General features: G+C 47.3%; 1 protein-coding gene across 27 annotated transcripts in view; it reads left to right on the plus strand.

The window, feature by feature from the left end:
- Positions 1 to 27,868, plus strand: part of TCF4 (transcription factor 4) — a 211,569-nt gene extending 183,701 nt beyond the window's left edge. For 16 of the 27 annotated variants that reach the window (XM_040541709.1, XM_040541708.1, XM_040541712.1 and 13 more), the window contains 8 exons: positions 1,261 to 1,339; positions 3,978 to 4,054; positions 6,241 to 6,444; positions 19,126 to 19,261; positions 20,108 to 20,270; positions 22,608 to 22,837; positions 23,335 to 23,477; positions 23,750 to 27,868. In XM_040541709.1, the coding sequence (XP_040397643.1) occupies positions 1,261 to 1,339; positions 3,978 to 4,054; positions 6,241 to 6,444; positions 19,126 to 19,261; positions 20,108 to 20,270; positions 22,608 to 22,837; positions 23,335 to 23,471 (1,026 nt within the window). In that variant the 3' untranslated portion in view covers positions 23,472 to 23,477; positions 23,750 to 27,868. Of the gene's footprint in view, positions 1 to 1,260; positions 1,340 to 3,977; positions 4,055 to 6,240; positions 6,445 to 19,125; positions 19,262 to 20,107; positions 20,275 to 22,607; positions 22,838 to 23,334; positions 23,478 to 23,749 lie in introns of those variants that run through there. The other 11 variants (XM_040541704.1, XM_040541720.1, XM_040541726.1 and 8 more) reach the window with 6 other exon arrangements.
- Positions 27,869 to 27,934: the final 66 nt, after the last annotated feature.

Genomic DNA, 27,934 nt, shown 5'->3' on the forward strand with positions numbered 1-27,934 from the left:
ATTTTCAAAGTGTGAACTTTAATCAGAATTGGACGCCTGGAGTTTGAGAAGATGAGCAGCAAACAGGAGAGACCTGGTCTCAGAGGTCACCCACTGGGAGTCACTGCCAACTGAGATATTTAACAATCAGTGCAAAATGGTGTTTACAAAGTTCTAGAATTAATTTTATGCTAGACTAGAAATGGAAAGAGTGGAAACCTTGACCTGTTCCCATTCACTGGGTGACAATGAGCTGTGTCTTTCAGTCTTTCACACACGTCATTTACTCGGGCAAGGGAGGTCTGAACAGAAATCGGCAGCAGGATTACTTCTGTGTTACCGAGCGATCTGCAAACAGGATTCGCTCTAAATTTCCTTTGCCTTCAGATTTTATATTTTTCACGGCAGTATCCACCTATTCAGTTGCTGTGGTTGCTGTTAAAGTCAGGAGTTCCCAGCTCTTACCGGGGTAACTGGGGCATGGCAGTTTTCCACCTCGAGCAGAAGGAAACACTGCCGTGCCTCGGTGTTTGGTAATTGTTGGCACGGACTGACTGTTAATAAGGACCACGATAGTTATTTTCTGGGCAGAGTGGGTTCCATTGAGTTCTCATGAGAGTTAATTTTTTTTCGCATATTCTTCGATGCTTCATTGAAAAGACGAAAAGTCAGACTCCAGATTGCCTGAACTAACTGATACAGTACAGAATCCACTTTGAAGTGGTGCCCTGACCAATGGCACGGATGGCGAGCGGTGCATGGCAGCGGCCCCAGGGACACCGCAGGGCGGTGGCACCCTCGCCGGGCACGGGGCAGGCAGGGGCTTTCTCGCTGGAGCAGCGGCCGAGTAGCTGGAGTTTGCTGCTGCAGATTCCCCGCTGTGCCAGAGCGACGTGCTCTGTGCCCTTTGCTTTATTTTGGCCGTTAAGGGATTTCAGCAGAACAAAAAAGCAATTTTCAGGCTTGCTTGAAGGCCTGTCAATGACAGTCATTCGTAAAGTAGTCTATACAATGAAAATGTGTACATCTACCGTGGCAGATCTGTGTGACAATCAGAAACCATCGCTTAATTGGCTAGTGTCTGTTCCCATCAAAAGGGGTCTGTTGTCTAGCTTCCTGCATCTAATACAGTTTTGTCTTTATAGAAATATTAATATTTGAATAAGAGGCTTTTTAACCTGTCCTGCTTTCATTTAAATGAACTGAATGCATAAGAATTCCATATTTCTTTCTGCATCAGTTTGTGATGGCTTTAGATTAATTCTGTATCATCTTTTAAAGATCTATTCTCCAGATCACACCAACAACAGCTTTTCATCAAATCCTTCAACTCCTGTTGGTTCTCCCCCTTCTCTCTCAGGTATTGTTGTTACAATTCTATTTTACTGAACGTTTCAACCTATTTTTGGTAGGAGATGCCTAAATGAGCTCCTACGGTACTGGGTGTGCGACATGCATCCAGCCAGCAGCACCAGGCCAGTGTTTCACCGACGTGCAGCACACGCAGGTGGCTGGTGGTCCCCCAGAGACGAGCAGAGAGTTTTCCCAAATGCTGTAGTGCCAGTGCAGAGAGAAAGTCATTGCAGCTCGTAGGTGGATGCCTGTACAGTAAAGCAGTGTTTTTATGCATCCTTATTGAGCTTCCAGCAGTGCCCTCAGGGTCTTGTGGCCAGTGCCTTGTGCCGTGCACGGAGCCTGTCCCGTGCCATCGCCATGCCCCATGGCAGCCTCGCCCCGGGGCCAAGTCCATCTCCTTGGACGTTCCCCCGTCCCCGCCCGGGGCTGAAGCAAATGCTGGCTGGAGTTTGATCCATAAAATGTGTCTCTGGACAAACCGAGCCCCCACGAATCCCATTGATTTATTTTATACTCTGTTTATAAAGCTGACATATTTTAACTAAACCCACTCATATTAATAAAAGCCTAAACTGAAAAGATCCAGAGGCCCAGGGTAGTTCTCATGAGCATCGGGAGTTTTAAATATTTATCTGAATATAATTCAGATTTCATAAACCCTGAGACTTTTCGACTAAAGCAGTAGGCTTCTCCTCCCATGCACCCACACTAATGCCTTGGAGAAGACCTTTCCACCCTGTCTTTGTGACGAGGTCTTTATCACCAGTAGCCAAAGGCTCCAGTCTCCTTTCCGTATAGGCCCTGCATCATGTTCAGGCCATCCTAAAAGGCAGCCGAGGCTGTTCGTGTAGGGTAGTGCTGGCGAGAGGTGTGCTCCTTCTCGGCGGGGTACGAGCACCACAGCAGGCACCTCCCGTGCTCCTTTAAAATGGCGACACCGCCTCAGAGGCCTGGGCCTAACCTGTCTCTGCAGTGATGAGACCCTTGGGGAAGGAGAGGTGGCAGGGAAGCTTGTGCTAGATGGCAGTGTCTAAAGGAAGGAGAAGGGAGCTAGGTGATGGCCTGGCCTCCGGAGGCAGGGGTCCGTGAGGAGGGGTAGGAAGACACCATGTCCACCTCCATCACACTCACCTGCTCTGAAGGAGCACTAACGTCGGGGTGGAATTCAGTCAGAAAATATCCCTCCCTCCAAAACCACCCCTGGCAGGAGACCGGCAGCAGGACTGCCTGCCCTGTCACAGCCTTGGGGCTTCAGAAAACCCTTTTCTGCCCTTTTTTTTGGCCTGAAATCACCCCTGAGGTGTTAAGCAACGCCCCAGCACTCTGGGCCGCATTTCTCCTAGCGAGGCGTTGCCATTGTTCCCCATGAAAGGGTCCGAACCAAAAGGAAAAATATTGTGCTAATTTGGGCTGCCTTGCTTCCTGCAAGTTTTAGTGAATGAATAGAAAGAACCAAGTGTCAAAATAGAGAGAAATAGGGAGTACAAATGCATTTAAATAAGAACTGAAAGTGTTTAGCATGCGAGACACTTTCCCTCAAGGATATCAAGGGCTAGTTAAAAATGATTTTGAAAGTAAAGATTGCTGTTCATTGCTCCATTCAGTGCTGTAGCAAAATCTCAAATAAAAACTCCATGGGGACCAGAAAAGGGAAGATTTAAGTTTTAATTAGAAGTGACATAATTTTTTACTTTTATGAGAAAAAAAGTAATCATGCTGTCAGAGCCTAAAAAAACGTGCCATGAGTTCCACCCTGGCCTATCTTAGTCCAAGCAAGTGCCACTCAATGTAGACATTAAGATTAAAATCCTAATATTTCCATCTCAAACTCTTAAGCCCATTTTATAAGGTCGTTCAGAAGATGACTCATTTAAAAGAAAGAACTTTATAAATGGTCTAAGCGTTGTGCTATATATATACGCTGTTGGAAAAAAAATACTTGAAAAAAAACTTCTTTTCCCCGTGTCTGCTTTGCTTCTTTTGCAAGGGCAATTTTTTCTTTAGAAAGCATTGCTGGAGACGAGGAGACCTTTTATTCCTGCATCAGGAGCAGATGTAGAGCAGTGGATGCAAACCAGATTTTTTTTTTTGGTTAGACCTTTGGCATTCTGAACCTGCCAAACCAAATAATCTGGCCGAGGAGAGTGCCGACCTTATCAGAATATAAAAGCATGTTGTGTGCAGTGCTTTTACTTATTTTCTTTTTTTAAGATTTTGCGAATTTGATGATGGAATGACATAATCAGTGGCACAGACTACAGCTTGAAGTGAGGTTAGGATAATGGGCTAGTATGTGCCGGGGCTCGCGCAGAGGCCCAGCTTCCCGCAGCACTGTGTGGAAGTGCTGCTTCTCCTTTCCCCAGCGAGACGTTTCCTTCTCCTGCAGCCGCTCGTCAGTACAGCTGCTGAATCAATGCAGCCCTCTATGTGGAGAAGCAGCCTGGGGGAACTTTGTGGCCTGCATCTACGTGCTTTGCTACAAAATACCTTTTTTTCACCCATGTGTATTTTGGAAGTTCTCCATATGTCTGCTCTATAGTCTATCTGGAATACGGCATTTACATGTCTACAAAACTGTCCAAAAAGTTTGAAAGACATTTTTGTTTGCATAGTTCTAATGGTAATTCCAATTTTACTATTAGCAGGCACAGCTGTTTGGTCTAGAAATGGAGGTCAAGCGTCATCATCTCCCAATTATGAAGGTCCCTTACACTCTTTGGTATGTTTTGATTAGTGACCTCCTCTGCCTCAGTATTTTACTTGCTGTTCTTTCCATTTCTCATCCATTCTTCTCACACAGGTTTTCATTTCGTTAGCAACTGCTATGCCCTCGGACTTGATTTTGCCACCCCTAAATTCGCAGCAGGGTGCCCCGTGCTCTAGGTCTCGTAGTCTGGTTGGAGCTGCAGCTGGACAGGATCTCCTGCTTGCTTGCACGGCAGGGGTTGCGGTACTGAAATACCCTGAAAAGGGAACAGTGCATACAAAAAGAGGGAACGGTGAACAGGCAGGTGGCACATATTGCAGAGAAATAGAAAGCAGGACAGAGCGTGGTCACTGTCCATCAGTCCCGTGGAGTTGGGAAGTGAGAGCGGCCAGCGTGGCAGCGATGGTCTCACCGGGAGAACACGAAGGGCTGGGCTTGAGGGGAAGAGTCAGGGGCCGAGCTGGTGATAAATGTTCGTGTGACAGATAGGATTAAAGGGATATCAATAAGATTTGTTATCTTTTTTAATGGAAAGATTAAGTCACACATTAGGACAGAGGAGAACTTTAACAAACCCGATACCCTCTGTCTCAACCGTAGCAGCTGGTTGTCGGTCTCAACTGGAACTCTAGAAGGTTCCAGTGATCGCTGCGAGATGCCTGACATATTGTTGGGTGTAAAATCAATGGTGCTGAAGTTTTAAAGTTTCCTTAAAAAAGAGAAAGCAGGTAATTCCCAAGAGCACAGTGCTAACCCACCTAGTAGTGCTGGGGGATGCAGCAGTCCTGTGGACTTCACTAGAAAATTTCCAGGTTCAGGAATTAGCAGGGGCTATTTTTTCTGCCCGAGCATGGAAATCCTTCCCATGATTGACTGTGATATTTTTTAGACTATCTGTCTTCTGGAGGTTTTTTAGTTACCTCGGTTTTTGGAGAGCAGGGGTTTGGTTAGGAGGTTTGCTTAAGAGATCCGTAAGATCCATAGATCCATAAGATCCATAGAGCTATGTCTATTTTTGCAGCTGAAGCTCCGCAGAGCTTTGGGACTGTCCTGCTGAGCTCCTCTCCTATTTCAACCAGGAGCAAAGCATTCAGGTGCCCTGCTGGGGACAGGCAAGGAGAGCAGTGGGGCTGAGGAAGCGGAGCAGAGCAGGGCGTGTAGCAGTGGCTGGCTGTCCCCACGCCGAGGTGGTGGCTCCTGCAGGAGCCCGTCACTCTTTCCATGGAGCAGCTGGTGCAGCAGGCAGTGGGAAGCCCAGGTAGAGGTGGTTGTTTCCCCGTTGCTTCTCTCCTTCCTAGTCCTGCCTGCAACATGGCTTGGAGTTGTTGTGGCTGAGCAGAAAGACGACAGTGGAAGGAAGTAACTCAGTACAGCAGCAGCCAGGTTTCTTCAAGGAATTCACCGATGCCGTAGCTGGCGTTTGGGATGGTCGGAGAAGCAGGGAGGAGAGGTGGAGGCTCCCGGGGCAGAGGGGAGGTGGTTGGGTTTCACAGACCTGGCTGCCACCAGGGCTGCACCCTCACCCCAGCACCGCACCGGTCACCGTGCCCATGGGGTGTACTGGCCAAGGACAAGTGCTCATTGCTGCTGTCACCAGAGGTGGAAAGTGATCCTAGGGTGCGTACCTGTAGGGGAAAAACCCGAGCAGTGTGAGGGACTGTGTGGCCTGGTAGTTTCTCCGTTTCTCCTTGTGTGTGATGCTGTGACTAGATGGGGGGAGGAAAATCCCAGTTAGAGATTGACTCAAATTAGAGGGATATTTGTTCCTTTACTTCTACTTCTTTTTTTTTTTTATTATTATTATTATTATTTTTTTAAGTATCACTAAAACTTTTCAAAGACATAGAGGGCAACATATGTACTGTAATGATTATGTTCATGAGGAATCATTGAACCTGTTTTGCCCATGAAAATCAAAGCTGCACTCGTGTTAACCATGCTCTCTCCTTCCCCGCAACGCTGTTTGAAACATGTCCCTAAGGAAACAAAACCACTCCTGTAAAAAAAAAAATATAAAAATAAATAAATAAATAAAAACGTGAAAAGCAAAAAGAGAGAAAAGGGGTTGAGAAGGCAGGCCTGGCTGCGGGTGACCGTGCCCCCCGTTGCCCCCGCGCCCAGCCCTGCGCCCGCCTCCGCCGCTGCGGGTCCCCGCGGCTGCTGACGCTGCTCTCGCTTTCTTTCTCGCACGCCAACAGCAAAGCCGGATCGAGGACCGCCTGGAGAGGCTGGACGACGCCATCCACGTGCTGCGCAACCACGCGGTGGGGCCCGCCACCGCCATGCCGGGCGGCCACGCCGACATGCACGGCTTGATAGGGCCCTCGCACAACGGCGCCATGGCGGGCCTGGGCTCCGGCTACGGCACCGGCCTGCTCTCCGCCAACCGGCACTCGCTCATGGTAAGCTCTGACAGAAAACACACCGGGGAACAGCTCGGGGTGGGGAGGAACGAGGGGGTGTGAGGTTTGGTGGCTTGGCAGAGGGCTGGTTCGTTAACGTGTTGTGTGTGAGGTGGCCGCAGGCCCCCTGCACAGCTGCCATTTGCCATGCCCCTCCTGGCCGCCAGCTTGGAGCCGTGGGTGGAGGTGTGAAACCTTGGGGTTTTTAAGTTCTCTTTCGTTCCCAGCCTGCACAATGTAGAGTCACTACCCCACACCGGTCTGGAAGTGCTTTTCCTTTCTTGCTGTTAAGGTTTCGGGAGTGTTGCATTTCATGTTCAGGAAGCTGGGTGCAGATTTCAGTGTAAGGCCCCCATTCGGCAGGCAGGGCTGGAGAAGGCTTAAAGAGTAGGAGCTAATCCTGGCTTTGTGTTACACTTGTGCTTAAATCTGGGAAGAGAAGGTGGCTCCGAGTCCGAGCTGCGCACGCTCACTGTGGCTTGTGGTTCACTCTGGATTAAGTAGCCCCTATACAACATTGAGTGGTCGGCGCTCAGCAGCCTGCTCCTTCCTCATGCCACTGGCTCTTGCTTTGCGTTACAGAGTCCCAGCCCTGTCACTGCTGCTGGAGTGCATAGTGTCAGGTCCGTGTGTCACCCTGACAAAAGCCTCTGACCAGGTCTGGAGTATGCTGTTGGGATTTCCGCTCCCACGGGGCCTAACGTGCACCCTTATATCTCCAGGACAAATGTCTTGCACTTGGAAAAGGAAATATCTGGCAGCTAACTTTCTTTCATGTGAAGGAAAATCTTCTCTTCAATCTCTTTTTTTTAAGTATAATAAGGAAAACCATCTAACGCCATGCATTCGAGTCTGCAGAAGTCTTAAAGTCGCTCAGCGGAAGTTAATGAAAAACTAACGGTCCTGTAGGAAGTGAGAAACAGCAGTTCTGGATTAGAAAGCGGTGAGGGCGCGTCTGTGCAGAGCTGAGCTAGATGTGTGATTTTCATCAGGATTAGAGGGCAAACTTTTTTATACTTCAAAATTTCATTCTCGAAATAGAGTTGCTTACTTACATGCGGAATGGGGGAAAGGATCGCGGAGTCAGCTGGCAGCATTTTCAGATAGTTCAAGCTATTTAGGTTAATTAAGACTGGGAGAAAATATGTGGAAGTAGGAAGGGACTTAACAGATCCATGGCCAGTTAGCTGCTATGGTGTTGTGGGAGGACTAGGCTTGATCCCCGTCTCATCCCACATACTGAGGGTAAGGCAGAGCAGATTAGAAGAAAGAATTTCAATTAACCATATACACATTGGGCTCTATTCAATTTGGGAGGAGAGCATGTGCCTCTGTGAGGGTTGCCTGGAAATTTCTCTCCAGTGTGCACGAATCGTTAAAATAAATAAATAATTGAATGAATGAATAAATGAAACCTACCGAACTGAAAAGGAACATGAGAAAGGACACCAAGACTGATGGCATGCCAGCATATGCCTCGAGTGTGTCCTTACACACACACATATGTTTTTATGCCCTACCTGGAGTTGTTCTGCTTTGGTTTTCCCGTCTTAAAAAAGTGTAGTGGGATTAGGAGAAGTTCGGTGACAAACAGCAAGACTGATTGCAAGCATGGAAGGATTTTCATGTGAAGGGAGATTGAACAGATTGTGGTGATTTTGTTTAGAAAGGAGATGAATAAGAGGAGACATAATAGAGGTACGTAGAATAATGGATAGCATAGAGAAGGTAAATCTAGCTCTTCTATTCATCCTTCCTTATAATTAAAGAACAAGGGGACATTCAGTGAACCTGACAAAAAGAAATACTTTTTATTCAACACACAATGACCTGTGAAATTCATTGCTCCAAGATGTAATCAAGGCCAAATGTTCAGAAGCATTCCAAATAGGATTAGACATCATATGGAAAATGCAAACATTTAGAGTTTTATTTGACAGGATTCAGACAAGATTCCTCCTTTTTTTCACAAGGAGAAGGAGGAAAGAAAAAAAGAAAGAAAGAAAGAAAAACTTTGATGCCAGAGCATGAGGCAACTGCTCGGGGAGGGAAGGAGCTTCTTCTGGTGGCCAATTATTTGATAATTGCCGTGTCCTCCAGGCTGCTGCACACTGCTGATGCCCCCAGTGCCGGGCTCTGTCGTGATAGTCAGTTAGGTGATTATAAAATAATTAGCCCCAGTGTTACTGAGAGCCCTGCTCTATTCAGCGCGGCCATTCCTGCATCCCGTGGCTGTTCTCAGGCGGCCCAGCCAAGCGGAGGGGACGGCTCTGCAGCCCCCAGCACACCCCACAACCCTCAGGGGCAAGATTTTGGGGGTCAGCCTGGAGCCCGAGGCCTTGCTGACTGTGATCTGCTGTCTCATATGGAAATCAGAATATCCCGTCCGCCTCCTGCTTTCCCCCTCCAAGGAAAAGTGGAATTTCCAGATATTCTTACCCAGATACTCTTTGATAGTTCTCCCCTTCATATTTGACCACATACAATGCTGTAACCTAAATATTTGCCCATAGTTTTTCAGCTCTGAATGAAATAGTTTCAGGTTATTAAAATGTAACATCAGTTGCTGGAACTAAATACCTGAGAAACTAAAATAAGTTTTTTTATTATTATTATTATTTTTTATTGGGGCGGCTTTGTGATAGGCTCTGCTCGTCATTAAATTAAACGTTACTAGAAGTGACTCTGTCATGGGTGAAATATCATTAAAAGTCACAACTGAGCCTGTGCCATTTGCAGATTCAAAAAAAAAAATAATGTTGTGTTAACTGAAAATGGTCTGGCAAAAGGCTCCGAGAGGTAAAAAGATGCTTTTTCAGCAGCTCAGTTAAATCCATCTCCTTTCCCCTTCCCCAATAAAATTAGCATGAACCAGACATTGTTTTGCTCTCTGTGGCAGTTGCTGAGAATTCACAAAAGGAAATTCTAGATTGTAATTTAGCTTGGCCTCAGGTAATACGTTAAATACACTTGGGATACATATAATCTAAGATTTGAGGTTGTACAAAGCTATTTTTTCCTTCAGTGTTTAAACAATACTGCTTTTAATGAAGAAATCTGGCTTTATTAAAAGCCAGATCTGTGACTTACAACTGTTTCTGTATATCTGCTCTCAATCAAGAGAAAATAGTTTAATTTTTGTAGCTTTGTTCGCTTTGCATATGTTAAACTGATGCAACATGCACCCAGGGCATCACTTCAGAGACAGTTTGTTCCATAAATATGTGCTCCTCGCTTAAATACCAGATGTAGGTGAAGTTAGATTTAAACAAACAACAACAACAACAAAACAGCACCAATGAAAAATGGAAGCGATCGCATCCTGCGTCTAAAAAATGTGCTCAGATTTTCGGCTTTTTCAGAAGTTCACGTGTTCTGGCTTGGAAATGCGGAGCGGAGGGGCTCGCGCTGCTCTGGTTTTGGAGGCGAGCTGCTGCTTGTTTCTCTAGCAGCCTCTGTAAAATCAATACGTAGGCAAAGCAAGAGAGTTGAGGAGGGGAGTTCAAACCGAGATACGGTGCTTTGAGGGCAGCGCTACTTCTGAAAAACAAGACGGGCACAATTTCTCTGAAAAAAAGCAGTCTGCCGAGCTCCCAAACAGCATTACTCACTGTCTGAAACTGTAACTTGTGTGAAGGAGTCAGGCCTGATAATTTCTTTTGGAAAACTGGTATGAATTTTGAAGTAAAAACATAAGAACAAAGGAAATAGTTTTTGAGTAGAGTCAGTCTGAAGTTAGCCTTTGACCATTTGATACATTCCACGCTGAAAAGGAAGTTGAAGGGGGAAAAAAAATCCAAAAAAAAAAAAGAAAAAAATCAAGGAGGATACTGGTAATGTTTTCCACATTTGAATTTTAATACATGAAACAGGCTATAAAACGCTGGCCAGCTGCAGTAAATAAAGTAGCAGTGGGAGGTATGGACCGGAAACTTGTACAGAATGTGCTGGTGGAAGTCTCCTTGCCCACTGTACACCTTCGGCTGCTGCCTTCGGCCCCGGAGTAACTTGAGCCTGGTGCTGGGATCCAGCGGCCCTGCCATGCCCGGCGCCCTGCACGCTGCTCCCTCTCCCCAGACAAAAAGAAGGCGAGGGTAGGGCAGAAGCTGCTCTTCTGCTGAAAATATGTGCACGGAGTGCTCCGGTTTTGGTGGAATTAGCCCAGATTTACAGCTGCGTAGCTGCGAGCAGAGTCCTGCTAGCTACGCGAGCCCTTTGCTGTAGCAAGCTCTTACTTCACATTCGCTCCCTTATTTTTTTAGCAGCCCGGTAAGGAAAGCATTTGAGCACTTGCTAATTTTTAGCAGGCCCCTGACGTCCCTTTCTAAGCGCTCCTTTGACTTCGGCAAGCGGCACACGTTAATCCACGCCATTTATAAATACAGTATATTTGGTGCTGGTGCAGCAGCAAATGGGCTCCGCCAGGAGGGCTCCTCCGGTACCCCCGGAGGTGGTGCACGGGCGGTGGGAGGCAGCTGCCAAAGCTGCCCCTCGCAGGGCACGGCGAGGTGGGTCGGGCCGGGGGGGGCGCACGGGGAAGGGGGCGATCTCTCCTCTGGCAGGGGAGAAGGAGGTTCAGGTTTCCCGTCCCACAAGGGCCCCGGTTCTGCAAACACACGTGTGCTGAGCTTTATTGCCACGAGTCGTCCCGTTGGGACTATTCATGACGTTGAAATTAAGCACACGCGTGAGCGTTTGCAGGACTGAAAACGTGGTAATTAAAACGAAGGTAGCCCCCGCTCGCCGGGCTTGTAAAGCAAGCACAAAACAACCCTGGACACCCATAAAGAAGCTTCTGTGAACTGGCTGCGAAGAGGCAGAAGTTGCTTAGAAATACGGGTGATGTAGGCTTTGTTTTCAAGCTGCTCATAATATTCATGCCTCCGTAACGGTCTTTAGGGCAGAAGTCGCGTGTCGAGATAAAAACTTGGAGTTTGCGTCGATTTCGCAGGAGCTGCCCATCTCCAGCTCTCAAGGGCATGAGCTCAGCATATATTTTCGGCTTTAACTGTGAATTTCCTGCCTTTCGGTAGTTCCTGTTATTTCAGAGGTTATGCAGATTGTAGGGATTTTATTGTAACGTTTCAAATTAAATTGGAGCAACCAGCGTTTAAACGCTAACTTTTACACGGGAATCTTAGCAGACACATGTTTCTTTTGTAGCAGCGCATGAAGGGATTGATTAAAATCATTATAAAACACAAACTGGTATACGTTATTTTTAAGACAGTACTTAGAAGTCCATCAGCTCGCCTGCATGCTTCACATGAGGGCCCACAGGAAGAGAGCATGTTCGTGTATATTTTTTTTACATCCACATTAAATTAACTTACGGAATTTTCCACCCCTAGGAATTAAAGTAGCAGCTCATGAAGTAATTCAGTTATGTCATTCATACATAAACAAAAAGAGTCGAGCAACTTGGCATTATTTAAAAGGCAAAAGCTGGCTTTTGCTATTTTTTCTTATTATCTTTTCATCTTCTCGATTCTTAGCGCCGTTGTAGCTGTTGCATCTGTTGTTTATTTTGCCTTGCTGTGTTTTTTAGCTAACAGGTATCACGTACGTTGAAAAAAAAAGGGGGCGGAATGACCTTACCGGAATACAATCTGACATAACAGGCTCCAGTGTAAGGTTTTTATATAGCGCCATTTTCTGCCTAATTGGCTGACATTCCGACTGCCCCGCAAATTACGGCCTTTGTCATATTTTTAAGCGATTTTCGAGCCGTAAAGTTCGTCCTGGCCGGGAGAGAGAAACCGCTGGCCGATACCGAAGCGACACCTTTTTCTGGAAAACGCCGCCCGGGCACAAGGGCTTCATTCATTCCCCAGCAGCTAATTAGGCTCATTGTTCGAACCGTGGTGTTTGGGGCTCGGCCCGCCGCCGCCGGCTGCCCGCTTGCCCCGCGCCGGCTGCGTGCGAGCGGCACCGGAGCGTGGCCGGCCCTGGGCAGCGCTGCTGCTCCTGGCCCCGCTCCGCGGCCCCCAGCCGGCCGGCGGCAGCTGGCTTTTGTTTAGAAAGCTGCCGGGGAAATGGCTGCACCTCCAGGGGCGAAGAGCTGAGGTCACCGCTAAAGCAGGTGCCTGGCAGAGAGCGGCAGACGGTGGGTCACCGCGGGGGCTTCTGGTGCTGGCCCCCCCGGTGTGGGACGTGCCGCCAAACCGGGATGAAGTGCCCGAGCTGGGCGACTCGCTTGCAGCGTGGTCTCCTCCGCTCCCTCGCCGGCGGGTCGGTGGAGAAGAGTCAATATTCGTAATCCCGTACTTCAGGCCCTTTTCTATCTCCGGATTTAGCCGGTGCTTAAGTGAATAATCGCCTCTGTTGGAAAGAAACCGGTAAGGATTATTTCCGCGACTTCACTTCAGTGGCCGTGGCAACCCACTTTTCTCCATAATAGGCTGCAACCGGCCCGTTTCCCTTAAAATACTTCAATTACCTCACGTCGTGTGGGAGACCGGCGCGCCTGCGCACAGCCCGGGGAGCCTGGCTGCGAGAGCAGCCCCCAGATGGCTCCGAGAGCTGCGACACGCTCGCGTTGGGTGCTCGGGCACGGCGCGGAGCCCCGGAAGAGGGCGATCGGCCCGCAGGCCTCGCTGGAAGGAAAGCCGTCCGGGAAGCTGGCCCCGCACGTCGAGTGAGCGCGGCGTGCCAAGCAAAACTTCCCCGCGCCGCGCCGGGCTCCCGGGGGCGGCGGGGGACCGCGGGTGGGATGCTGGTGCCACCGCTCGGCCTGGCCCGGGACGCGGTGCTCGTCCGCTTCGTTTGCTCCTTCTCCTTTTTAACGTTGAACTTGGGCTGTGCCACTCGGAGCTGTGGTGAAATGGCTTTTGCATACAACTGGCTCGCGAAAAGCCCTTTCGTAAGACGCTTGGCGAGCTGCGCGGCGCTCCGGCACTGCTTTTTTTTTTTTTTTTTTTTTTTTCTGGAGAAAAAAAAAATTTGAACTTTGCTGTTTTCCTGATTTAATGCCACTCCTAATGTCTTTTTTTTTTTTTTTTATTAAATCCTTTCTTTTGCTTTTGATCTTATTTATAGCTGAGCCACCGGTCATATGGAAACTATTATTGTATAGCATGGAGATGAAAGACTTCAATGCAGTTAAATAAGAGTGAATAATTTGGACCAATAATACACACATACAGTGAGAGACCATTTGTGTCAGAGTGCCCTGCGCTGTTCCCTTTTTAATATAGCGCTGGAGGTTTATAAGGGCTTTGCACAAATCTGCTTTCTGTCAGACTTATAAATTTTGACAATATTGAACACATGTTAACACGCATCACCTTACAACTTTCCTGCCGCATGTTTTTATTTATCTAATTGGATAACACGAGGTCATCAGTTTTAAAAGTACAAAGCCCGCTGCTCGTTGCGCTCGTTCATTACGTGAGCTAGTTAGGAGTAATCCCTTGCTAGCCGTAGCCTGGAGCTGTGATCCGGAGAGCATCTGACGGCAGGTGATTGCTTTTCCTTTGTGGCGTCGTGTTCAGAAAGTTAATACTTGTGGGAAGGTGCCGCTCAGCACGACAAGGGTTAACCGTAAGGAACGGGGTGCAGCGCTCATAATAGGAAACCTTTCCCCATTTTTTACAGCTTGTGCCTGCTCCTTACGATTCCCAAACTTCCAATGCCCATCTGCGAGCAATAAAGGAAACATTTGTATGACCATTTCTTAGCACTCCTCAGGATTCGCTTCTGGGGCAAATGGTGGCTTTTCTTGCTCTGGAGGATAAAAGTTTCCGTCTTCATCTACACGACAGAGATACGGAGAGAGAGAGCTCCAGATAATTCACAATCAGGTGCAGCACTTCGGGGCTGTCGGGTGCAGCTGGTATTTCGCGGAGGTCACAGCTCCGAGAGCAGCTCTGTGTCGGTGGGCACCTGAGGACCACGCAGGCACATCGCATCTTCTCTTTATATGTTCACCGAAGAATGGGGACGTGAAAACCTGCATTCACAGGTGAGCCCCCAGGCGTGGTGGCACACGAGGTGTGTGACACAGCCGGGGTGCCTGATGTCCCCTCCCCAGCCCCTCCGTGCCCCCGTCCTTGGTTTCTTTCCGCCTGTCCCTGCCTGCCCCGCTGCTTTCAGGGAGGGGTGCTTGGAGAGAAGGGCTTTGCTTCTGAGGAGGCGAGGTATACATCTGCAGCAGGGAGCTGGGAAGCTGCCCTTCAGCAGGAAAAATCAGCAATTGCTCTCTAGGAAGAGGCTAAGGTTGGTTTGTCGGCTGCCAGCCCCTCCGCTCTCAGGAGGCACAACCGCACGGTGCGTTCACGGCCGAGGTATCGGAGGAGCAGTGCCGGCTCCGGGGGCGTCATCCGGAGAGACAATATTCTCCATTTCAGACTCCTCATGGAATATGCTTCTGAAAATCCCAGTATCGTGCTGTTTATCCGTGCTAACTACTGATATCCATCTCTAGCATGAAATGCTGAGTACTCCAAATGGATTCCCAAGCATTTTTTAAGAGCTTCCCATCCTCGATGAAGATGGAGATAGTGCAGGTAATCTGAAATCCGCACAGACCAGTATAACCAGAAAAACCTGGCATTTGTGCTGAATGTCTTTTACCATATATAAAAAGGAAAGCGCGAGTTAAAAGGAGACAAGGTCTAGCCTTCTTCCAGCTCTTGAAGAGTTGAAAAATGCTGTAAAAGACAAATCAAGCGTGAATGCAGACATCGTTCTGGCCAGGTTTTCCTGCCGTGTCTGTCAGCCTGGTATGTGAGCGCCTCCAAAGAGGCCTTGGAAAGTCCCGCGGGACGATTTTGATCCTTACGTACCCCCACCTCTGGGATCAGCCTTCTCTCTACTTGCATTTCTTTGTCTTCCAGAACCCTTTTTGACCTTAAATAGCGCCCCCCCCAAAAAAACCACAAGACTGAGGTTTCTCATGTTTTTTTCCCTTAGGCTGGGTTATCTCAAGCATACTGCACTTCATCTCTGAGCATGCACACGTATGCTCGGGCCCTGCTGCCTGCACGCGTGTGAGGTTAGGATTTCAAAGGGGAAGTTAGGGCAGAGATTTGCACATCAACAGCACGGCCTGTTTGTACCTCCCGTGCGCGTTTTTGGATTTGCTGTTCGTTTTGTTTGGGTTTTATTTCCACTCCGGTCTGCTGAGTGTTGCAGTAGGGGCTGTTTAAGGAGATGGAAAGAAATAAAATATTAATAGAACTTCAAAGTGAGGTCGGTTCTCTGAAGATAAGTATTATTTATAGGTCTGCACTCCTGGGCTGGGGGGAACGATGCGTATCTTCGCTCCACCTCGGGGCAAGACTGTTGCTTGTATAACAGACAAACCGGGGCACTGCTGGCTGCGGAGGGGAAACAGGAAAGGCAGCGTTTGTGTCCGCCCCCAGCGCATGGACCTGGCTGCTTTCAGCCCCTGAGGTCTCAGATAGGGCCGGTTTTGCTTCAGTAAGTGCTGTCCCTTCCCTCCCAGTTGGGGGTTTTCAGCCAAACTGGGTGGTATGGTCGTGCTCTTACTGGTACCGAGCTGCTGGTGGCTTTGTGGAAACGGCTGATGACACTTAAAGGAGAAAAGTAAACGTCCAGCCCCTTCTGGGGGGGAAATCAGAGGCCTGAATTTTCTTGTCCTAGCAGTCATTTGGGTACCCACGCAGGACAGGGCGGCTGGGCATCCCGCAGGTGGCATGGTGACCCCCCGGCGCGCACGGGAAGCAGCCTCCCTTGTCCTCTGCGCATGGAAGTACTTGCTAGGCAAGGTTAATTTTGTGGGGTTTTTTTTGCTATAAATTAATTAATTTTGGTCTTTTGCTACAAATATATGCGTGTGCGCTTACACACGTGCACATACGCAAACATATCCGTAGCCTGGTAGAGTTGTAGCTGGTGGACTTAATATCTCAAAAACCACATTGCTTATGGATAACGATGTGATTGTGAGCAACTGAAATGGGAAGAATAAAATATCCAGGAGAATACTCCATGGAAAGGCAGTTGCACAGCGGTGTTTTTGTGGCTGTGGAGGTAGGAGGCATGAATATTTTGGAGCAAAGCACCCCCCTCTGCTGCAGCACAGGAAGGACTGCAGTGAGACGAGTACTAGAGCCTGGAGGTTGATCCTATGTCTTGGCAGAAACCGTGTCTCCCACTCGGAGAGGGGAAAATCTGCTCGAACTAAGTCACAGCGGAAAAGAAATGTTTATTCTTATTGTAAGAGTGGGCTTAGTGTAAGGGTGGGCTTTACTGCAAGGTGATAGGGTGGGCTTCCTCCCTAAGCAAGCCTGAAATTTGCCAGTTCGCAAGACAAAAAAGCAACAAACCTCAGCAAGTGAGACTGACCACATAGTAGGTGGTAAAAAAGAAGAAAAGGAGTGATAATTCTTAGCGGTCAGTTGTGAGACATGACATTCGTGATTACCTTCTAGATCTGAGAACCTAGAGGAGGAGAAATTTGAGGATTTTTTTGTTTAATCAGAACTATTTTTAAAAACATGAATAAAACTTTGTCGATACATGAGCGGTACAGCGATGATGACTTTACGGCGTCTAATTTTGCGTCTGAATTCAACAGTTCAGTGTAAAGATCGTCCGTACTGTTAGCCTTCGATCGTTATTGCCGCTTCTGCTTCTTGATGTGATAAATCAGAGGTCGTCTCCCAGCAGCCAGGCCGAATAATCAAGATATCCAGGCTGTCTAACTTCAAGCTGGACCACCCAGCTTGAGGCATCTCGTGGAGTCCCGTGGTGGCAGTGGTCCACAGGAGGAGGCGGGCTGCTCCGGGGCAGGAGCAGGAGCAGGATGGGGTGCTGGCAGGCTCCGGGTCGGTCGGTCTGTCTGTCTGTCTGTCTGCACAGAGCATGGCTGGAGCCCAGAGAGGCTTGCAGGAAAAGGGAGGGATCCGGAGCGAGACATTGCGTCTGTCAGAGTGCCTTTACAGCTTCCAGTCGCTCTCTGGAGCTCCGTTTGAAGGCCGGTGGTTGTTCTCCAACTAGAAGTGCTGTCATGTGTTTCTTTGTCGACCTCAAAATGAAATGGTTTTCGTCTTTTGTAGAACCGCAGAAGAATGTAGATGGGAGGGGGCTGCTGGGGGTCACCTGGGTGAGACCCCCGCACCCCGTGGGGCCGCTTTGAAGTCAGGTCCGACCCCCTGGGTAGACCTGGTGGCCCCAGGTCAGGCCCGGCAGGGCATGGATCGCTGGGGACGGGGGAGCACAGCCCTGTCACTAGTACGTTTGTGTCACAGCAGATTGGAAAAACGCTTTTTCTCCTCAAAAGGGTGTCATTCTGACTGTACTGTGTTCAATCATTTGAGATTTAAGGAAGGAGAAGTGCAGACCTCCGAGCGCACCCTCTCACAAGTCTTTCTTCCTTAAAACCAAATAATGCCGGTTCCAGTCTTTTCTTAGCACGTCATGTTTTTAAAATTAAAGCGTCTCAACGAGGAGAGAGTTTTTGTCTGTGCTATTTTATACTTGCTTTTGGTTATTTGCATTTCGTCTAGTAGTAAAAGATTTTCTCAAGTTCCCCTTGGCAGGATTCCCTTTTATCTTTCCTACTGCGGTCTCGACTTGCTGTTAACAATTATACTATATTATCTTGTAAGTCTGATTAGAAACATTCCTCGATCTTTTTTATCCGCCCGAGCACTTTACTTTGGGAGAATAAAGAGAGATTTACGGTTGGCTGCTGAGTTTATCAGCCACGGAAACCCGTTTCACACCAGTGTTACGGGAGGCGCACACCTGAGGAAGCGCGGAGCGTGTGCGAAATTTTCCGTGTAGAAAATTTTCTGGTCTGTAGCTCCGGACACGGGGCGTGTACCTGCAGCCAAACGGTGCCACTCATAGCTCCAACGTTGCCCCTTCCTGGCTCTTTTCTAGCTTTTCTCCTCCAGCTTCCGGCAGTTTTGCTCGTCGGCTGCTCAGCTCTTCTCCGCAGCCTCCTTTATTTAGGGAGGTAACAGCCCCGCTCCGTCTGTGAGCGAGCCAGGTGGGAGGAATGGATGGATTTCCATCGCGCTGTCAGCTCCGATGATGGCACTGCTGGAGTGTTTAATAAAACCTTCATGGGGATATTACCCGGAGTCACGGCGTTGGCAGGCCTGGCGCCCCTTCGGCTTTGGGACTCGGTGGTTAATGAAATACGGCTAATTTGGACCGGGCTGCCCGCCTCGGGTGGCGGGGGACACGGCGTTGCGTTTGCGCTGCCGCGGCCCCCGCTGTCAGAGCCTTCGCCGGCGGGACGGGGAAAAATGGCAGGCCCGCGAAGCCGGTCCCCGAAACGAGAAGTCGGATGCCAAATTGAAATTCCTGCAGGATTTCCGCTAGCGATGGGGGAATCGAGAAGCCCGCAATTAAGCATATGGGCATTAAGATAATTGTCAGATCTGTTGGCGGACATGATAGAAGACAGATGGGCGCGAAGCGGCGCGCTCGGCTGCGGCACCCCGGGAGACAATTTGACGTTTTACCTGCCTGAGCCGCTCGGCCGCCTGCACGCCCGGCCGGGCTTCGGCTCTGCGGGCTCACGGCGCCCTCTGGCGAGGCACCCAGCCCGGGCCGGCCTGCCAACGGGGCCCTAGGGCAAAACCGGGGCCCCAAGGCCCCGGGGCAGCGGCAGGACCCCGGGGCTGTAGGGCCACAGGTCCCCGTGGCCCATTGCAGGCCGCCGCCGCCTCCTCTCACCGCCCCTCTCTCCTCCGCCTCCAGGTCGGCGCCCACCGCGAGGACGGGGTGAGCCTCCGCGGCAGCCACTCGCTCGTGCCAAACCAGGTGCCGGTGCCCCAGCTGCCCGTCCAGTCGGCCACGTCCCCGGACCTGAACCCGCCCCAGGACCCCTACAGGGGTGAGTACCGCCGGCAGCAGCCCCGCAACGCGAGGATCGGGCCCCCCTGCCTCGGTCCCGCGCATCGCAGAGTGATTGGGGTTGGAAGGGCCCTTAAAGGTAACGCCTGCCACGGGCAGGGATACGTAAAAGCAGTCCAATTACCCAAATAATTTTGCAAATTTACCAAACAAATCTGGCAAGTATCCAAGGCGCTGCAGGGTGCCCATCAAAAAGATGTGGATTTAAGGTGAAACTCAGAATTTCCACCAAGTTTACGATTCCGGCCGTGGGAAGGGCATCAGCAGAGTGCCTGCCCTTGGCTCGCACGATGTGCCGCGCTGTCATCAGCCTCGCAGCCTCGTGCACACCTGCAGGGTTGCTGCAAAGCAGACTCAGAGCAAAGCGAACCCATCTTAGGACATCTGGGCTTTGTCATTATTCGTAGAGGCTGCTGATCTTCCAGCCGAAGTGTGGAAGAGTCCAAAATTTCTATTGTGGTGGCTTACAAGGTCTTTGCTCATTCATTGCAGCAGAGGTATTTAGTGTATTTGGGGAGGGATGACATATTAAAGATTTAATTTTTTTTTAAGATGAGGGAAAACTTAGGTAGCGATTGAAGAAGAAGAAAGGGAGCTGCAGCTAGGCGTCAGTGAACTATTCCTAAAGGCTGAGGAGCAGAACAAGGCCTCAGAGCCATCACTGAAACCGGTTTTAGGGCCTTCGCGCTTCGCTCAGTGCCAGTTGTCTGGGGCTGCACGCGCAGGTCACCCTTCACTGGGCAGCAGAGACACAGGACTTGGACCCAGATCGCTCTGACATTCGCGTAACCAGTGTTTGACAGCTCGTCCGTGTGTTTTCTCCCAGGCATGCCAGCTGGACTGCAAGGGCAGAGCGTCTCTTCAGGTAGCTCCGAAATCAAATCTGACGACGAGGGAGACGAAAACCTCCAGGACACAAAATCTTCTGAGGACAAGAAACTAGAGGATGACAAGAAGGATATCAAATCAATTACTAGGTCAAGATCTAGGTAACAGTATATAATAGTGTCGCTTCATTTAATTCCTTTACTGGATTTTGATGAAGTGAACAGAACAGGAGGAAACTATGAGGTTTTTTCCTGGCAGGTAAAACCACAGCCTAAGTGGAACAGAACGGCTGTTCTGGCAGTACCGAGTACGCTTCTGGTACTTGTACTCCAGGACTTCCTCAAATTTGAACAATTCACAAATTTGGACACTGACCAAGTTCTCCACAATCTCGAAAGAAATTGTATTTTGCTAAAATGTGTTAATTATACTGCTATTCCTCTCTGCCTCTGCTTGCAAACGGGAATGCAGTGTGGATTGGCATCTTTTTAAAAATGTGCCTAAAAGTCGATCACACCTGCATCTGAACTAACAAACCGTATTCTTTTCTTTTACCTTTAAAATAAATTCGTCATACCATGTCCTCAATTTCTGTAAATCTCTAGAGCTGTGTAGGTTTAGCTGGAAGATTTAGTGGCATTATTACAGCAGATGAGGATCTGGCCCTCCCGTAGTTCCTGGAAGAAGATGGGCGTTCTGCTGCCTCCTCGCCCTGGGAAGGGCCAGGAGGATTCTCTCCTCCTTTGAGGCTGAGATGCTTAGGAAAGGCAGGAGTGTATCTGGACTGCTAGTGGGACAAGGCTTGTGCTGCATATTATTTATACATTTCTGGAAAGGATTAGTTAAATCCTAGCTGTATTGTATCATCTGGGAGCTCATGTCCATGGTGAACCTGAGCAATGTCTATGGGCACAGCAAACACGAACCACCTAACAAGGGGCAGGCCACAGCTGTCCCATTTATCCTAAATTTCCCTTGTCTCACCTGCATCTCACCACACCTGAGGTACAGCTCAGGAGTGCAGATACTCTTTATCATCAGTTGAGTCCCAAATTACCCAGCCAAATTGCAAATAAGGCTGAAATTCTGTTTTGTTTAGGGGATTTTTTTAATGATTGTGAGTGGCCATGTCTTACTGCCTTTTCTCCTTCCATGTCTGCTTGTCTGTGTAAAGGCTGAGACAAGGTAAGAAACACCTGAGCAGACATTTTGCCACAGAAAGAGCGCCGAGATTCTGACCTCTCAAGCCTGCACACACTGATTTTTAAACTGTTAGTCGCATTCACATCTCTTACGACTGGAGAAAACATATGACACTTGAGATTTTCTCTGAATAAATGTGTTGAAGTAACCATAAGCATAAGTGAGGCTTTCATGTCCGTTTCCAACATGGTAAGGAGAAAGGACCTTGGTGCTGCTGTAAGGTGGTTGTAGTTCTTGTTAATTCAACAATTACACTGCCGCTTACGCATATTTATACGTGCTTTGATGGTTTTGTAGGCTAACATTTTTGCTTTTAACATGCTTGCGGCTCTAAAAGGTTACTCCCGATATTTAGTTATATATCTAAATCCATGTTGTTAGGGCTGCTGAAAATTTATTACTCTATTTGCATAACCAATTCAAATTGCATAGTGGCAGTGACTCAGTAGTTGATGTGTTTTCAATTTAAAATCGTTATTTCATCTGGCTGGAAAGCAGTTTTGTTGCAGAAATGATGCACAAGTTCACTGTAGGGCTCTCCGCAGCCATCGATTCCTCCTGTGGCCATTTGCCCACAGGCATTTCGGTGCCCGGGCTCTGCGCAGCGACTGGTGGGCTGCCCGCCCCCGCCACCGTCGCTGCTGATAGCGGAGAAAGTTTTTTCTAAAGGCGGTCTGCAAAAAGTACGAGCTGCACAAGAGCCTTTACGCGCATGCTGTAGCTTCTTTATATTTTAGTGTTTCTGCTTTGACCTTCTCTCCGGTCCTCGTCCGTGTCACCTGCAGACAGTCTGCTGGGGCCTCTGCTACCCCAAGGGCCACGTGCTATATAACTTGAGCTGAATAGATCTCAAGTCTTACGTTCGGCATAGAAGAAAGTCACAGAAATATAAAAAGTGCCTGGAGTGCTGTTTGTTTTAGATGACAACGAGCATGCTCCCTCGTTGTCAGCAAGTATGTCACTGCAGCAGCAACCACACGGGCCCTCAACATTTGTCACGACTTAAAAAGTTGAGGTATCAGCCATGATAAAACATGTTATTGAAAAAGTACGTTTTCACTTCTTTAAGGTATCTTCCTTGCAGAATGTAAAGGTTGGTCACCAACTTTACTCAGTGTAAAATTTAAGGGGACTGAATTTTTCCCAGGTTCACTGGGAGAGGAACAGCAAATACGAATAGCTTGTAAGGTGTTTGACTGAGTCGTAGCCCTGGTTTTGGACTAACTCTGCTTAAAATCTTTCCCCTGCTTGTTTTCCACGTCATTAGAAAATAATGTATTCCTTTTGTCTCCCAGCAATAACGACGATGAGGACCTGACACCCGAGCAGAAAGCCGAGCGAGAAAAGGAGAGGCGAATGGCCAACAACGCTCGGGAGCGCCTGCGCGTGCGCGACATCAACGAGGCGTTCAAGGAGTTGGGCCGGATGGTGCAACTCCACCTGAAGAGCGACAAGCCCCAGACGAAGCTCCTGATTTTGCACCAGGCTGTGGCTGTCATCCTCAGCTTAGAGCAGCAAGTCAGAGGTGAGTGCCGCCCTAGCTCCTTACATCCCTCCTGGGACAAAAGGCACCACACGGAGCTTGGGGAAGGCTGCCCAGGGGCGCCCGGTGACACACAGGGGACAGGACCTGGTCCCCGGTGACTGCCGAGCACCACAGAGCACCCAGAGTCGCAGTGGGGCACTGGCCTGTGGCTCTGGCACTGCAGATGTTGACGGCGATCCTCGGCAGTCTCGGTACATTTTACAGTCTTTAGCAAGCTCCAAATTCAATATTAAGCTTGGCCGCTCCTTAGCAAAGCACAAACACGAAGGGATTTGCAGAGATTGTGTACCGAGTTGCTCTGCCTGCATCTCGGCACTTGACCTGACCGGGCTGCATCATCTGCTTCAGCCCCCGGAATTCCTGCAGCCTGACTTTACCGAGTCACTGAGAATTGATTTAAATGCACGTGCAATGTCAAAGCCAGCCTGATATAAAAATGTGAATATTTGAAATTGTGTTCTGCTTCAATTCAACAGAAAGAAACCTGAATCCTAAAGCAGCCTGTCTGAAAAGAAGGGAAGAAGAGAAAGTCTCTTCAGATCCTCCTCCACTTTCCCTGGCAGGACCCCACCCTGGGATGGGAGATGCCTCCAATCACATGGGACAGATGTAAAAAAAGGCAAGTTTCGTTTGCAGCAGCGCCCAGGTGCTGGGAACCTTCCCCCGGACAGCCGGTCACGGGGAGTTCAGCCCCGGGCACGGAGCTGCGCGTCCCCTGGGCTGCTGGGGGCGGGCAGGTGGGCGAGGGGCACCCCTTATAAACTGGTCGTCAGGTCATGCTGCCAGCAGGCCCGATGGCCAAAGGCACGTTCAGATCATTTGTTTAGAGAGGATATAGTGATGCGTATTCAGCTATCCTTGACTGATGTGGTTTTTTTACTTCTTTCGCAGGTCCAAGTTGCCACATTTCTTCATTTAAACAAGAGACCACTTCCTTAACAGCTGTATTATCTTAAACCCACATAAACACTTCTCCTTAACCCCTTTTTTGTAATATAAGACAAGTCTGAGTAGTTAAGAATCACAGACGCAAGAGGTTTCAGCATTCCCGATTATTAAAAACAAGAAAAAACAAACAAAAAGTGCAACTTGAGGGACGACTCTCTTTAACATATCATTCAGAATGTCTAACGCAGTATGTTACGAGCTGTAAGTGCACAGCCTAGAGACTGAATGGCAATCTTCTCCACACTGTGGGACAATGCATTTGTGCCTAAACTTCTTTTGGAAAAAAAAAAATATAATTAATTTGTAAGTCTGAAAAAAATATTTAATTTAAAAATTGTAAACTTGCAATAATGAAAAAGTGTACTTCTGAAGAAAAAAATGAGCGTTTTTGTTGGTGTGCTAGACAGCTAGTGTTTATACTTACTGGATATTAAAAGGGAAGCTTTGCTGCCCAGATATTTACAAAACCAGCAAACGTCCTAATGAAAACTGAAGTGATGACATTAGCCATTCCTTAGGGTAGGAGGAACAGATGGATCTTATAGACCTATGACAAATATATATATATAAATATATATATAAATATATATTAAAAATTTAGTGAATATGGTAAGCTTTTGTTCATTTGTTTCAGACTTTTTTGCTCCTGTAAAAAAATAGTACTGATTAACTTTTTTAAAAAGAAGATTTTACTGTAAATAAGGATTTTTTTGTCTTATTTCTGTCCCTCTCCCCTGTTTTCGTTATTGTAACCTGTAGTGCCAACTCTGTCTCTGGAGGGGTAGTGCAGGAACGAAACGCTGACCCTGACGTTGCTTCTCATTCATAAATAAGTAGAGAGTTGTTTCTTCGGTCTTTTTGGGAACACAGGACTTAAAAAGTCACGTCGTGTGTAGATACTACAGGCAGCGTTACCGAGCCCGGCGAGGCGAGCTGGTCGCATGGTGACGTTGCTCTGGTTGACCCTTTTTCTGGGATTTTCAGAGGTACAAGGTTAGAATGCTACAATGTTACCACTGTGCCTTCCAATGTTTATATCATCAGAAGCATAACATAATCAAAGTGGCTGTGATTTAACGAACCGATTAAAAGTGTTACCTATGTGTGTAGCCTAAATAGTGTGCAGTGAGGCGTTTCTGAATACATGGTCAGATTTGGGGGGGGCGGGAGGGGGGGAACCATCCGGGGGGAAAACTGCAAGTAGTGTGACAGATTCGACTGACTTCTTTGCGTTGTTCTTCTCTTGTTTTTAAGTGGATTATTTAAGTGTAGACCACTTGCTGCCTCCTCCTTTATTTGTAAGATGCCAATTTCAGTCATCATGCAGCATTATAACAAGCCTTATGAGTCCTAAAGCATTAAGTTGCACTTTCTCGAGGAGGGGTGGTAGTACAGTATTTCTCTGGCCAGTATGAATGAAGTTTTTACTTAACATATTTAATAGTAACATAGATCAAACTATGGCACAGCAACTCATCAGATAACTAGCTTTGAAGTCTGGGCACAATTGAACCAACTTCCATAGTGAATCTTTAATAACGATTGACTTTGGTGTACAGTACAATTAACAGATAGTGCTCCTAGTTAAGTATTTGTCAGCATCCTTTTGTCTCTAATTCCAGTTTCTATTTTTACAGCCACACAAACCTGGCATGTATTTTAAATAAAATCTCCCTGTTCGAGTAGATTTTCCACCTATCAACACTGAATAAATGCCATAAATCCATCAAACGGTCTAAATGTTCCATCTGTTCTCCTGTTTTGCCAGTTATATAGTAATGAAAAATACATTTGTAAATTTTATGCAACAAATGGCAAACGTATCATTATTTTGGAATTGTGTATGTAAAAGTTATATTTTTACATGTAGACTCTTGTTATTATGTGTTTTAATACATTGTATCAGTTTTTGTTTATAAAAAAATCTGTGTGGTTGAAAAAAAAGTCTCATTTAAATGAAATAGTGAGATACGAGAATCTGAATTTTATGTTTGTTTCTGAAGACGTAAAGAACAAATATGATAGCTACCATGTGATCACCTTCGACATACCCATAAACATTTTGATTAGCTGTGTGCGTGCTGAAAACTGTAAATATGTTCAGTAGCGATAAAACTGAGAAATGTTTTGATTTGTCGATAAGTTTCTCAAATGTGGAGGTGGATTAAACCACTAGATAAAAACAAAAAGCAGTAGAGGAGAATGCACTGAGGTTTGATTCAGAGTTACAAATGCGTATTATGTTGAGAACGCCGGACTTTCGACAGGCCTGGTTTCCATGCAAGTGGGGGTAATAAAGACGAATCCCACCCGACGTTAGCGGCAGCCGCTGTTTCTGAGCGCTGGTATCCTCAGCAGGGTGGAGGCTTCCGTTTCGTGTGTGTACTGTCACGCTGGATGGTGTTGAGAGTGAAATGACGATGAACAAGCCATATTTTTTTTCCAGGAGATCTCAGACCCGGTGGAGCCCACTCAGTGTCTGTCTGTAATGTGGTCTTGTAAGGAACCTGAAAGGAGCCTCTCGATTCACGGAGATTTTAAGAACTGTGCTTCTGATAAACAATGTAAAAAAAAAAATAATTACGAGGCCAACTTCATGTTTGTTTAAAACAATCTGTGGACAGAAAATAAATGACAAGTGTAGTTTGTGGAACGTGTAAGAAAGAAAACGCTTTTGTTGTTCCGCTCGCAGTCCGCTTTCACTTAACTTGAGGAGCAGCTCCAGGTTGTGTCCGACGGCTCTGATGTGCGCGGCCACCGCGTGAGAAGTAGATTGCACACTGAACTTCACTTTCAGGCTAACGGTCCGTAGTTTATGCAGGATAAGCATTCGTCCTTCCCGGATTGAAGAACTGAAGATCCTGTCCTGCTTCCACTCCGGATGAGGCAAGACCCCAAAAAATAACACCACCCCAAAAGCAAACCACAAAGTGTGTACTCCTGAATTTTTTCCATTCTTTCCCAAAGCAGGTAAGGTATGTGCATCTCAAGTTGCCTTCGTCAGGGGAGATTTAGCTGATGATACTTAAAGCAATGAAGGTTTTAGAAAGCTCTATCCTGTGGTAACAAACCGGGCTAAGAAACTCGCTACAAAATAAATACCGAAATAGCAGCTTTTAACGAAATGATCCACCTCCACATTCAAGTAATTTATGAATATGCTGAATAGGGAATCTGTTCATCTAGAACTTTTTTACCATTTGTCTTCTGTGTAGCTGCAAGGAACACTAATGTTTATACAACTGTCAGTCCTACCAGTGATGCAACTTGTACTGATTCAGTCTTCCGAGTTTTTTTTTGTTTGCTTTTGTTTTTGCTTTTCTTTTTTTTTGGTTTTTTTTTTTTGTTGTTGTTGTTGTTTTCTTTCGGGGTTGGGGGGGAAGGCGATAAAGATGGGTGGTCAGGGAGAGGAGGGTTTCATCTTTGTATCCAATAGGCAGAATATGATCCGTGTCCAAAAGTGAACAATACAGTACATTGCCAGGAATGAAGAGATTTCAGCGGAAACAAGCACAAAAAAAAAAAAAAAAAGGAAAAAAAAGAAAAAAAAGAAAGGAAAAAAAAAAAGAAAAAATGAAAAAAAAAGAAAAGAAAAAAAGAAAAAAAAAAGAAAAAGAAAAAAATTAGTCCACTGGTTGACTGGAAAAAAAACTAAAAACCTAGAGGTGGAATATGATGAATTCCAACACAACGGGGCACCAGGGCCCTTGGGGGGCCCTACCTTTTTGTTTTGTTTCTGTTTTGTTTGTTTGTTTTTTAAGAACATGTTCTTTCTCATGGGACTTGAAGTTGATTCATATTTGTGCAGTGCTGGTTTGACCATACTCATTTCAAGTATTATAGACTTATGTAATGGTGAAAATATATGAACTGTGGCCTTTTTCATTCTTGTTACTTGTGATGCAATTAAGTGAAGATAAGAAAAAAAAAAAAAAAGCAGAGATTTACCATGTATCAGTGCCTGGCTTTTTGTTATAAAGCTTCGTTTGTCTAGTGCTCTTTTTGCTATAAAATAGACTGTAGTACACCCTAGTAGGAAAAAAAAAAAACTAAATTTAAAAATAAAAAATATATTTGGCTTATTTTTCACAGGAGCAATCCTTTTATACCATGAATATTACGGAAAAA

This window comes from Cygnus olor, chromosome Z, assembly GCF_009769625.2.
Source record: "Cygnus olor isolate bCygOlo1 chromosome Z, bCygOlo1.pri.v2, whole genome shotgun sequence".
NCBI lineage: Eukaryota > Metazoa > Chordata > Aves > Anseriformes > Anatidae > Cygnus > Cygnus olor.